The sequence below is a fragment of the Schistocerca cancellata genome, chromosome 3 (genome assembly GCF_023864275.1).
Source record: "Schistocerca cancellata isolate TAMUIC-IGC-003103 chromosome 3, iqSchCanc2.1, whole genome shotgun sequence".
In the NCBI taxonomy this organism is placed as follows: domain Eukaryota; kingdom Metazoa; phylum Arthropoda; class Insecta; order Orthoptera; family Acrididae; genus Schistocerca; species Schistocerca cancellata.
This window is the reverse complement of record NC_064628.1, coordinates 713,618,432-713,632,281: the sequence shown is the minus strand read 5'-3', so window position 1 is coordinate 713,632,281 and position 13,850 is coordinate 713,618,432. Positions and strand designations below refer to the sequence as shown.

The 13,850-nt window shown below is 42.4% G+C and overlaps 1 protein-coding gene across 1 annotated transcript in view; it reads right to left on the bottom strand.

Moving 5' to 3' along the window:
- Window positions 1-13,850, bottom strand: part of LOC126176532 (aromatic-L-amino-acid decarboxylase-like) — an 80,186-nt gene that overhangs the window by 58,500 nt on the left and 7,836 nt on the right. Inside the window, exon 3 of the mRNA XM_049923688.1 lies at window positions 251-847. Within this exon, the coding sequence (XP_049779645.1) occupies window positions 251-847 (597 nt within the window). The remainder of the gene's footprint in view (window positions 1-250; window positions 848-13,850) is intronic.

Here is a 13,850-nt window from a genome sequence, read left to right as displayed (position 1 = left end):
AGTGATCTTTCTGTACTACTTTTATAAACGTAAGTATATTCACCAAAGTTACAGGTTTACGTGAGCTGGCGCTATAGTCAAAACAAGCTCGTAATAAGGAAGAAGCGCTACTAATTAATCTATTTGTAGCTTGCCTGGAATAATTCATTATAAAACGAAACACTGAAATAAATCATGATTTTAGTAGAACACGTGATGGACCGCGTACAAATCTGCCATGGGTTAGGTTAGACAAGTGCTCGCTGCTCACCTTGGCACTGTCCATGACTCTGAAGCGCCCGTCCCCACGCAGCAAGTTCTCGAACAGTTTGGCGAGTGAGCAGTGGTTGCGTATGCGGTCCTGGAGGGCGGCTATGCCGAACGTGCGGAAGGTGAACCAGAGCTTGAGGGCGCGGAAGCGGCGCTCGCGGGGCAGCCCCCAGTGGCGGAAGTCGAGGACCGGGTTGTCGCGCTCCTGCTGCGTCTGCAGCGGGTGCGTCGAGAACGCCTCGACCAGCTGGAAGTAGTCGCGCACCCACAGGCACGCGCAGTCGAAGTTGACCGGCAGCCACTTGTCCGCGCTCACGTTGATCGAGTTGGCGCGGTCCAGGCCGTCGGCCAAGTGGCGCATCTCGGGGCAGATGAGCGCGTTGCCCGCGTACGTGGCGTCCACGTGCAGCCAGACGGCGGTCTTGCGCCGGCACTCCATCGCGATCTCGTGCAGGTTGTCGAATGCGCACGTGGTCTGCGTGCCCAGCGTCGCGCACACGAAACACGGCATCAGCCCGTTGTGCTCGTCTTGTTCCATCGCCTGTCGAAACCCGTCCCTCAACAAATCGTGCGTCACGCAGCCCTTTTTCGCTTTACCCTTGGATGCATAACAGCGGTCTTTTAGACCTGACAACCATTGATTCTCTCAAGAAATTGTTTTAAAATTAATTTATTTTAATTGATGTCCTGTGTAATCCTTGGGAATACAACTGACTTACTTGTTTGTTACAATGCAATTTGTTATTTTATGTATGTTGTAGTCCTACTCGTATAATGCACGACAGGAGTCTTTTAGACTCCGTAGCAAACCAGCTGCCTTTCCGATTAATAGCTAGATTACAGATAACATTTATCTGTTTGGCGCAGTTATACTCTTTATTAAGAGGTCAGAAACACAAAGTAACATACCAGTAGTCAACTGGAAATAAGAGTATTTCTAAGTGCAAAAACACATTCAGACGAACATACGAGGGTTGGAACTTAAATAGTGGCAACTATTTATTCACAACAGATACAAAAGAGTTGCATGTTTGCACCTGTTACTGTCCTTCAAAGTAATCACCAGCGTAGTGTCGAACCCGTTGTCAGCCATGTGGAAGGAGTAGTATACGGTTAGCAGAGCCTGTTCTGTTGATGGTGCAAATGGAGTGGTTTACTGCCTGTCGAATCCCTGGAACAGTTCTGAAGCGAATGCATCTTCGGAATCAAATCAAAGTCACAAGGACTTAAGTCCGGGGAGTATGGTGGATGGTACAGTACTTCCCAGTCCCACTGACCGAACAGAGCAGACACAGCTTGCTCTGTATGCGTCCGTACACTGTCGTGCAAAATGATGGGTGGGTTGAGCAGAAAGTGTCGCCTCTTCTTTCTCAAAGCTGGTCGAAGGATATGCTCCAAAACAAACAGGAATACTGGGCATTGACGGTCTGCCGTGGAGGAACGTAATGCGTTAGGATAACACCATCACAGTCGTACACGAGAATCACCATAACTTTACACCGCTCCATTCGCATCATCAACAGAACAGGCTCTGCTAACGGTATACTACACCTTCAACATTGCTGGCAACGGCTTCTATACAACGCTGGTGACTACTCTGAAGGACAGGTAACAGGTGCAAACACGTAACTCTTTTGTATCGGTTCTGAATAAATAGTTGCCACTATTTAAGTTCCACCCTCGTAAATTTCGTATCATAAACATAATAACTATTTAAGAAACTACTATTCCTTACTTAGGACATAATTATGTACCCTACTGCCTGTAAAGACGGAAGAACATCTGAAGTCAGCACATCTGATCTAAACTTTAAATGCATTATTACTGGATGGCTTGAAGATGGAGCTCTCTTTGATCAAGAGGACAGCAGAGATTCAGATACTGATGGTCATCAAGATGATGAACCAAAATCTTATAGCGTCCCAGGTGAAACAAGTAGTAAAGAATTAGATGATACAAACTACAAAATTGCTGATTTTCTTACCGCTCAGTATGGAACTCAATACAGTAAATCACTGGCGCCAATGAGCGGAATACGAGAACACAATTAGAGGTAGTGCAACTTAAAAAAAAAAGAAACAGGAAAATACACTCGGTATGAAGGCTGTAAAGACCTGAGCAATTTTATAATCATCATTTTCAGCTGAAAGACAATATTACAGTTGTACTTTGTGTGGGCAAAAAGAATAAACGTGTGATATTGCTAAGCCTCTGCAAAACAGCACCAATGTAGATGAAAAATATAAAAACAACATTATTGTCAAATGAACGTACATCAGGTGTTGATTCTCTTCACCAGAAGGCAAGTACATTTACTTGGAAGAGAGTCTCAAGAAGATGGTATTTTTTCTTGAGGACAAACGTATTGGATGCAATAGCAATGTATGTCTTGTGCTTATTTTCACTGTAATACCCCATGTAAATTCGACAGCAAAAAAAGTGGGTCACGACTGAGTTCCAATGTGTAGGCTGCACCTGAATGTATGCAACCAACATAGCATATCTGTGTTGCACATCGTCGCAACCCTCCACAGTACAGTCGTCGTAAGATACACAATGGGTACCGCTAGAGACTACTAAAGAACACTGGTCTTCATGACAGTCCGTCCAGATGTAAAGTAACACCACGATAGTACAGAAGAGATCAGACAGTCCTTAACGTTTGTAAACTAAACGTAATTACAATAAAGTTGTATGGCAATTGGAAACAAGTTCTTTGTTGTCTAAAAGGTTTACCCAACACATGCTGAACGTCGTTCAACGTTCAACGGGGAGTGGTTTCGCATCAACTTTATGTAATACTAAGCAGTTAAAAGAAAACGTGATTAATGGCGACAAGTAGTCTACGAAAATCCCAGCATTAACGGCGAATCACAAGTAATATCATTGTTCACATTACTCATCAACAGTTACTTGTACACAAAGTTGTACTTTAAATGACATGACCAATGTCTTCGTTCATGATCCGGATGCAAACCCAGAACATAAAGCCATTGTTAACCAAGCAAAGCTTTGTGCCTTATCGAGACTCGATCACTAGCCAGAAAGACACGTCAAATATTGACGTTTGTACCAGTATCAGTTATCAATTCTCAACTTGAACGTATATGACGATAATGTTTGTACGAAAGCAGGAATCCTAACATGACAATTACCTTCTTGCTAATTAACCTCGAAAGACATTGTATAGTGTTGCATTGTTAAGGAACAAGGATGCACATGTTTAAAATTGAAATGCCATCATGTAATGCTGGGGACAAGGATGCGAACCCAGCACCTAATCGGATTGTTGAATAAGTACGTAAAATCAGAATGTAGATATCACAGTTTGTCACCAGTAGTGGGGTTGGAACCTTAAATGACGACTGAAGTTGTATTGCCTGACCAGCATTCGAACCCGGCGCCTACCACCGTCGTTGTCTAACCAGGAACAGACGAGAAATGTTGGTCCACCATCAGTGAGATGTGCACACGTTTAACTAGAAATAAGGTGACGAAAACGTCTGTGCTGACTGAGAGTCGAACGCCGCACACACGTTAATAATCAACTTCATATTCAATAGTAGCTAGGAGTAGCATGTTTAGTTGCAAACGTTAAGGCCTTCCTCATCCCTAGTAACGTGTTGCCTAATATCTGCGATATCATGATGTTAATTTACAAGTGGATTGACTGCCGTAAAGAGCAATGTTCTCTAGTAGTCGTGTATCATTGAGATGTAAATGAAGTGCCTCAGCTGAAAGTAATTTCCGTCGTGCAGTACGTATTGTTTCAGAGACACTGAGTACATGTTATAAGTGCACAAAACGTGTATTATATACTAAGTATATACTATTATTTGGAGAAGCTGCCGCCAACCCTGTTTACTTTTACATTCCGCTTAGTTGTCGTGGTTGAATACAGGTTTTCTTAAGGCTACATCTAATGCACAGCGCTTACAAGAAAGTATAATTTCCTGCGTCATGCTATTGCTAGCTAGGTGAAATATTTTTTGGTAGCTATGTTTAAGATGAATGTATTTTTGAAAGTATTGTTCGTCAAATATTTGAATGAATCGTCAACTGTAGGTGCGCCTGCACATGTTATAGCATAATAGCTTAGCTGCGTTACTTTATACTACAGACTTGGTTAGGTTAGGTGTAACTTTTGATCCTTCAAAGGGTGATCGTGGCCCGGGTCTGTACTAGCCGTGGCTCACGAGCTACGGGCCAGCCAGGCTGGCCAAGGCGAGACCGAAGTGAGCGAGCTGGCGGTGGCGTTGGTGGGCCAACAGCCCGGGACGAGCCAGCACGGCTGCGCCGCATGCCCCTACCTCTGCCGCCCCGTTTGACGTAAATATGTTTACCTCCTCTCCTGGAATCAGTATAAGAGCGGCAAGCAGAAATACACATCAGGCTGTCTGCCATAATGGCTCGCTGGGAGAGGGCTATTCGAGGTAGAGTCAAAAAATATTTCAAATGGCTCTGAGCACTATGGGGCTTAACTTCTGAGGTTATCAGTCCCCTAGAACTCAGAACTACTTAAACGTAACTAACCTAAGGACACCACACACATCCATGCCTGAGGCAGGATTCGAACCTGAGTCGGTAGTGGTCGCGCAGTTCCAGACTGTAGCGCCTAGAACCACTCGGCCAATCCGGCCGGCTGAGAGTTACTGCTTTATGATGCTTAGTAGCAGTCAGTTTTGAGTATTATTAGTAACTAAGCTCCGTCCCTAAACCTAGTTACAGAAATGCGAATCAGACGCATTACGTATTTCAGGTTGCCCGCATCTCGTGGTCGTGCGGTAGCGTTCTTGCTTCCCACGCCCGGGTTCCCGGGTTCGATTCCCGGCGGGGTCAGGGATTTTCTCTGCCTCGTGATGGCTGGGTGTTGTGTGCTGTCCTTAGGTTAGTTAGGTTAAGTAGTTCTAAGTTCTAGGGGACTGATGACCGTAGCAGTTAAGTCCCATAGTGCTCAGAGCCATTTGAACCATTTTATTCCAGGCCATAGCAGCCGCCTCTTTGAGGTGCCGGCTATGGTCACTTCCCAGCGCACTGTAGGATCACATCGGTTCGTCTTCTTCCTGCTGGGAATGTAACTGAGATTTGGCAACAACGCAAGGTATGTTTGGCAACTCTGTGATTGACGAGTTACTTCCTGGTGTGCACGGAATTAAGCCTCAAAGTTCACTTGATTTCTCCTGTCATTTCCATTGAATAGTCTGAGTTGTTATCGCTTGAGGTGTAACAGAAGATTGTATATTTACGGTTTTCGGTCCAGCAAAGTCATTGAACGTGGCAATCGCAAGTAATCTCGTCCTGTAAATAGCGGTTTACGAGTTCTAGCCACTATTGGCCTCGTAAGAGGAAAGCGCAAATCATATTTATCCCCTAGCTCTGTGTTGACGTGCTGACCTGTGGAAAAGCGAGTATTATGGTTCGCGGTTCCAGACTCGCTAAATGTAACGTTTTTATCCCTTCTGTGTAAGAGCTGGTAGCAGTCAGATCAAACATCGATAAGCAAATCGTAAGAAAATACTTTCAGCTCATAGTGAAATGGTGAAAAACTTACAATGCTGCACTACAGGTAACGCCTCTTTCCGCTGCTGACTAGCAAATTTTGGGTTTCTAGGAATACGTAACTTCATTTATGAAATGCCACATTTGCATACCTGTTGAGTATGACACAGCATACCATTTAAACACAGACCCAATCGAAACTAAGTGAGTAGTATTTTACTAATTCGTGTAGATAGAGGCACGCTTGTGTACAGATACTCAGTTTCATTAAAACAGACTTTCGTCGTAAGGTTATCGAGGGTAATTTTATTTCGTTTCTTATAATACAGTGCACAGTTGTCATAAGGTATCTTTTAGTGTGTTAAAACAATACTAAACATGAGAGAGAAATTAATCATCGACGATGGATAGCGAATTCTGTGATGTTATCTATAACAGTCTGACAATGCACATGCAGTTTATTGATTACGTGCATGTAGAAAACTTGTTCTGAGTTAAAGCTGTCAAACAAGGTTTGAAGAAGAATAAAATGCCACTACCAGACGACAGCTAATGTAGAGAATACTTTTATGACTATTTTGGCACGATGCGCTCTCCCCATACATAATACAAAAGCTTCGAGGTGTATCTGCTGCCTGGCTGTCTATTAAACCTGAAAAGAACAAATAGACGCAGAAGTTAGCCTTTTTTCCACATGCGACTATTTTGGGTTGAGAAGTGCAGAGAATTATGTTCAAAGTTCCATTAAATTGATAACTTCAGCAGACAGCAAAATTGCGTTTTAAAAAAATGTAGCAGCGAATGTAATAGAACACGCGACGTCTTATCAACAGTGCGTGACGCTTACCCTTACGCTACTAGCTGTGACGTTGCTACAGCAGCTCTGGAATTGAACAACAGTTCCTCCAGAACTTCCGCACTCCACAGTGCTGTGAGATAATGCATATGGCCGGATCTAGACTTCTGAGAGACAGACAGTTACAGCATTTCTTTTGCACTGTACGACGGTTTCAACAAACAGATACGGCAATAGAGTAGCTCAAATAGAAAGGAACACTTCCTATTTAAATTTCTGCACCTTACACTGTTGGTAGTTCTATGTAGGTGGCAGTTACATTATTTTATTTTGGTGATTACAAAATAGAGTCGAATGTATGCACTGGGTAGCCAAGGCAGCTAGTTCATGGCGATTCGGTCAACCAAGTAAATGAATGTACTGAACGTCCTGCAAACCACTACAGGGAGCCTGTGTGTCAGAATTCTCATCTTGTGTGCCGCATCGGTGTTATGATAGAGAAATGAGTCGTAGAGAAGAGGGTTTGTTGGACTGATGATAGTTTCCTATGATGATGGTCTGGGTTCGATTCCAACTTCTGCCGATGTTTTTTGATAGGGAGAGGCAGATTCTATTCTCTTGTGAAGAAGGTATAATGGCATTGTGGTCTGAAAATCACATTAAACATGATATTCCTTCTCTACCAAGTAGACGTTAGGTGGAACCACAATAAAGTAAGGAGTGGCGACATGTAGAAATATCACCAGTAACCTTTCTTATGCTAGTTATTTATTTCTAGTGACGAAACAAACCCTGTGTATGGTCACAGGACACTTATTCCATCTTTTATTTGAGTTTCTGTATGTCGATAAAATTGGTTATAAACTGGGAATGCAACTCAGGCCGCCCTTAACGCGGAATTTGATCCCTTCGTGACAATACAGCTCGACTACAACTCGTTGTTTGTTCAAAACTGCAGATTCCTCAACATCTCCACATATTGCGCATGAATGGGTTGGAATCCTGGCCCAGCACTAAAGTTTTCACTATGTTTTATCAAGCTCTAGCATGAGAACACCTATCTGCTGGTGGATAATAATTTTTATTTTTAATGCATTTTCATTCGTTGTCAACACTAACGATATCTGACGTTTTTGACTCTCAGTGAGACACAGAACTATTTGCGAGATCACTGTAAGTTGAAGGATGTTATTCCGAGCTGCTGGTGGAGAAAAATTCGGTAACTGTCATCTCTTTGTGTGTAGTCAACAACGATATGTTTGGGGTTCGATTCTCAGTCAGCACTGAACTCTTCGTCATATTATTTCTATTTCAAACATGCTCACATGTCGCTGCTGGTGTAACAAACCCATACTTAACGTTCCTTTTCTCTAGAATATAACAGCGATATGTGCCGGGTTGGAGTCCTGGGAAGAAAAAAATTAATGTTTCGTCTCGTCATTTCAGTTAATACATCTAGCTACTGCCGAGAAAATCCGATATGTCAAAGTTGATTGTGCTTCGATAGCAATCCGATTAGGTTCTGGGTTCGAATCCCTGTCCAACACAAAGCTTTACCTCACTGCATTTCAAGTAAGTTACTTGTGAAGAAGCAGTATTTAACATCTCTCGTAGTACATTAACAGGGAAAATAGATGCTGGGTAGGAATTCGCGTCCGTTAAAAATGTTTACGTTATGTAATTTAAAGTTGGTATTTGTTAACTGATACTGTCTAAAATCGAGGTATATCAATCTCTTTATGCCTAGTCAGGAATGACTGTTAATTTCCGTCAGTCACGAAATCTTAGTTTGCATGACCTGGGTTTGAATCCACATGCAGAACGAGGCGGTTTGTCGTGTCATTTGAAGTTCATACATATTCTCAACTAGCTGCTCGTGAATAACGTAAATTTTTAATGACATTTTGTGTTAAATAACAAGTATGGTATGTTACTTTGAAGAGGAAATCATGAATACGACGAACTTACTACGTGCATTACCCATCTGACGTAATAATGAGAGTGCTAACATTTCAGGTATGTCATTTATTGCAATAAATGTGAGCTTACAAGCCTTAAGGACAGTCTTATCTGTGATGAGATGTTCCCTGATATTTGTAGTATCATGGTATTACTTTATATCTTGAGTTATTGCGATACAGAGCAGTTTTTTTCTAGTGGTGACTTGTTGGAACCATTTTCAATAGTCAAACGAGTTGCGTGATGTGGGTTGCATGGGAATAAGGCGAAATGCAATTCAGGTCGTTCGGATACTTTTGAGCATGACTGTACTGCGTTAACAATCCGATTAGGTGCTGGGTTCGCATCCCTGTCACAAACTTTATATGATGGCATTTCAATTTTAAACATGAGCACACCTTGTTTCTTGTGAATGACACCATATTAAACGTCGTTGGGGGTACTTCCCAGGAAGGTAACTGTTATGACAGGATTCCCAGTTCAGTACAAACATTTTCGTTATTTATTTTCAGGATCTGAATTGATAACTGATACTGGTGCAAACGTCTATACTTCACGTCTCTTTATGCCTAGTGATCGGGTCTCAATAAGGCACAAACAAAGCTTAGCTTAGTTAGCAATGGCTATAGGTGCTGGGTTTGAATCCAGGTCCAGAACGACGACGTTGGTCATGTCATTTAAAGTTCAAATTTGTGTAGCTGTTGATGTGTTACGAGAACAATGATATTACTGGTGATTCGCTGTTAATGTTGAGATTTCCTAAGAGTGCTTGTTGCCGTTAAGCGCGTTTTTCTACTGGTTCGTCCAATATTCAGTTTCCAGAGCCACTCGCCGTTGAGCGACCTTCAGCACGTGGATGGAAAACCTTTTAGAGAGCGAAAAACTTTTTTTTCAATTGCCCTACATCTTTGTAACTCCATATGTTGTCTCAAGTATTTAATTTTGACTAGGGATTACTGTACGATATACGTAAAATAATCCGTTTTCTCAGAACTTTTGGAATGTCACTTGTTGTAATTAAGGTTAGTTTATGAGTGTTATGGGGTGTCTCATCGCTAAGAACGTGTTTCATAATATGTTTTGTATGCCGATATTAGTTGACGCTTAGACTGACTGCCATAAAGACCTTTGGTCTCTAGTAGTCTCTTGCGGTACCCATTGTGTGTAGTCAAACGACTGCACCCCACGGGGTTTTTGTGTTTAGAGGACCTGCAACACAGCTAGGTTATGTTGGTTGTATTCGGCAGTTACCCACGTTTTTTGCTGTCAAGTGTACATGGACGGCAGGTCTGATAGAAGCTAAACTTTTCTCATATGCAGTGGAGAATGAAGAATCCAAACCTCGAAAGCAAAGTAGTATAAGCCACGGCACGTTGTGGAATTAGTAGCCGACGGGCTAAGATTGCGTCAATGGAAGATCTCAAAAGGAAGATGCTTCATGAGTCCACATCTATCAGACAGAGAAGCGATCAGTCATTCTGAAAATGCACAAGAAAATTATTGCAAAAAACATAGTGAAATTATTTGTGAAGAGCATTACATTTAATGAGCAAGTATTCTGGCGTGGATCAGTAAAATTAACAGTTAGTTATTCAGTTCTGGAAAACTGTAACATAGTTTATAATATTGTACTTCACTTTATACTAAAATAATAGTCATTATATGATAATAAATACTTTCTTATTCATTATGCGTCACTAAACCATTCAAAATCTTATAACATTTCCTTTAGTACTAGCATTTAGTACTTGCAAGCTAGGAGTCTCGCAAGCCCCTCTTATGCATTTTTGCTACTCCAGCGACTCATGCATCCAAGGATTAACCATGGTGCCCGAGAACAACGAACATAGTACTAGTCAACCCGTTCAAAGAGCGACTTTAAAATGAAAGACCACGAAAAGAAATATCTGGCAAAAGCAGAGGCCAGACTGAGATTCACAGGAAGAATCTTAGTGAAACGTAAGTCATCCACGAACGAAGTGGCATATTGCACTTGTTCGACTGATTGTTGAGTATTGTTCATCTGTCTGGGATCCTTAGCAGGACTGATAGATGAGAGAGAGAGAGAGAGAGAGAGAGAGAGAGAGAGAGAGGAAGAGAGAGAGAGAGAGAGAAGATCCAACGAAGAGCGGCGCGTTTTGTCACTGAATCGATTAGTCGGCACGGGAGCGTTACAGAGATGCTCAACAAATTCCAGTGGCAGACGTTACAAGAGAGGCGTCGTGCATAACGAACAGGTTTACTATTGAAATTTCGAGAGACCACTTTGCGGGAAGAGGCGAACAACATACTATTTCATCCGATATACATCTCGTGAAATGATCGCGACGAGAAAATTCGAGAAATTAGAGCTAATACAGAGGGTTACCGACAGTCTCCCCAAGCGCCATTCGTGAGTGGAACAGTTAGTGGTAGTAGAAGTACTCTCCGCCACACATCATTAGGTGGCTTGCGACGTATGACGTAGATGTAGATGTACGCTATGGGGCGCTTTGGATGATGCAGGACTTGTGTCAGGCGGTCATGTGATCCCTGTTAGGTTATTGTTCTCACGGCTAGTCCGAATATCAATATGTGCTCATGATACTAGCGAGCAATGGCGTCATTGCGTTGTGAGAATAAGAGAAACTACATTTCTGGCCACAAGAAAGAGTGGCTTTGCCGTGTGCTTAGCGCAGCGGGCAGTGGCTGTCAAATGGCAAAGCCGTTGGCGAGCTGGCGCAGTGAATGACTGTACGGGTCGTTGCAAGCATTTGATTTTGAGATCATTCGCTCGAAACGGTTCAAGGTTTTAATCAAATTGCTGATCATGCAGCACTATTAATATTATGCTAGTCGCGCCCATTTCCCTCTTATCTGTAGTCGCCCTGCACCTGTGAGGCGCTTCATCAGTCCTATCAGTAAAAATAATTCCCAAGCGACCGCGCGCTTGGTAAACTCACGGATAGAGTATGAAATGACAAATTTAATTAAATGCTTAACTTTAATACATTTGAAAGTGAAAAACGTAGTCACGCAGTAAGTGATTAGGTATGCTACGCGTATGAACCTCCCCATGAACCATGGACCTTGCCGTTGGTGGGGAGGCTTGCGTGACTCAGCGATACAGGAACCACAACGGAGGGGTATCTGTTGAGAGGCCAGACAAACGTGTGGTTCCTGACGAGGGGCAGCAGCCTTTTCAGTAGCTGCAGGGGCAACAGTCTAGATGATTGACTGATCTGGCCTTGTAACATTAACCAAAACGGCCTTGCTGTGTTGGTACTGCGAACGGCTGAAAGCAAGGGGAAACTACAGCCGTAATTTTTCCCGAGGGCATGCAGCTTTACTGTATGGTTAAATGATGATGGCGTCCTCTTGGGTAAAATATTTCGGAGGTAAAATAGTCCCCCATTCGGATCTCCGGGCGGGGACTACTCAGGAGGACGTTGTTATCAGGAGAAAGAAAACTGGCGTTCTACGTGTCGGAGCGTGGAATGTCAGATCGCTTAATCGGGCAGGTAGGTTAGAAAATTTAAAAAGGGAAATGGATAGGTTAAAGTTAGATATAGTGGGAATTAGTGAAGTTCGGTGGCAGGAGGAACACGACTTATGGTCAGGTGAATACAGGGTTATAAATACAAAATAAAATAGGGGTAATGCAGGAGTAGGTTTAATAATGAATAAGAACATAGGAATGCGAGTAAGCTACTACAAACAGCGTAGTAAACGCATTATTGTGCCCAAGGTAGATACGAAGCCCACGCCTACCGTAGTAGTACAATGTAATATACCAACTAGCTCTGCAGATGACGAAGAGGTTGATGAAATGTATGATGAAATAAAAGAAATTATTCAGATAGTGAAGGGAGACGAAAATTTAATAGTTATGGGTGACTGGAATTTGATTGTAGGAAACGGGAGAGAAGGAAACGTAGTAGGTGAATATGGATTGGGGGGAAGAAATGAAAGAGGAATCCGCCTGATAGAATTTTGCACAGAGCATAACTTAATCATAGCTATCACTTGGTTAAAAAATCATGAAAGAAGTTTGTGTACATGGAAGAAGCCTGGGGATACTAGAAGGTGTCAGATAGATTATATAATGGTAAGACAGAGATTTAGTAACCAGATTTAAAATTGTAAGACATTTCCAGGGGCAGATGTGGACTCTGACCACAATCTATTGGTTATGAACTGTAGATAAAATCTGAAGAAACTGCAAAAAGGTGGGAATTTAAGGAGATGCGACCTGGGTAAATTGAAAGAACCAGAGGGTGTAGAGTGTCTCAGAGAGAGCATTAGGGGGCGATTGACAAGAATGGGGGAAAGAAATAGAGTAGAATGAGAATGGGTAGCTTTGAGGAATGAAATAATGAAAGCAGCAGAGGATCAAGTAGGTAAAAAGACGAGGGCTAGTAGAAATCCTTGGGCAACAGAAGAGATACTGAATTTAATTGATGAGAGGAGAAAATATAAAACTGCAGTAAATGAAGCAGGCAAAAAGGAATACAAATATCTCAAACATGAGATCGATAGGAAGTGCAAAGTGGCTAAGCAGGGATGGCTAGAGGACAATTGTAACGATGTAGAGGCTTATCTCACTAGGGGTAGGATAGATACTACCTACAGGAAAATTAAAGAGACCTTTGGAGAAAAGAGAACCACTTGCATGAATATCAAGAGCTCAGATGGAAACCCAGCTGTAAGCAAACAAGGGAAAGCAGAAAGGTGGAAGGAGTATATAGAGGGTCTATACAAGGGCGATGTTCTTGGGGTGAATATCATGGAAATGGAAGAGGATGTAGATGAAGGTGAAATGGGACATACGATACTGCGTGAAGAGTTTGACAGAGCACTGAAAGACCTAAGCCGAAACAAGGCCCCAGGAGTAGACAACATTCCATTAGAACTGCTGACAGCCTTGGGAGAGTCAGTCCTGACAAAACTCTACCATCTGGTGAGCAAGATGTATGAGACAGGCGAAATACCCTCTGACTTCAAGAAGAATATAATAATTCCAATCCCAAAGAAAGCAGGTGTTGACATATGTGAAAATTACCGAACAATCAGTTTAATAAGCCACGGCTACATAATACTAACACCAATTCTTCACAGACGAATGGAAAAAACTGGTACAAGCCGACCTTGGGGAAGATCAGTTTGGATTCCGTAGAAATATTGGAACACGTGAGGCAGTACTGACCTTACGACTTATCTTAGAAAATAGATTAAGGAAAGGCAAACCTACGTTTCTAGCATTTGTAGACTTAGAGAAAGCTTTTGACAATGTTGACTGGAATACTCTCTTCCAAATTCTAAAGGTGGTAGGGGTAAAATACAGGGAACGAAAGACTATTTACAATTT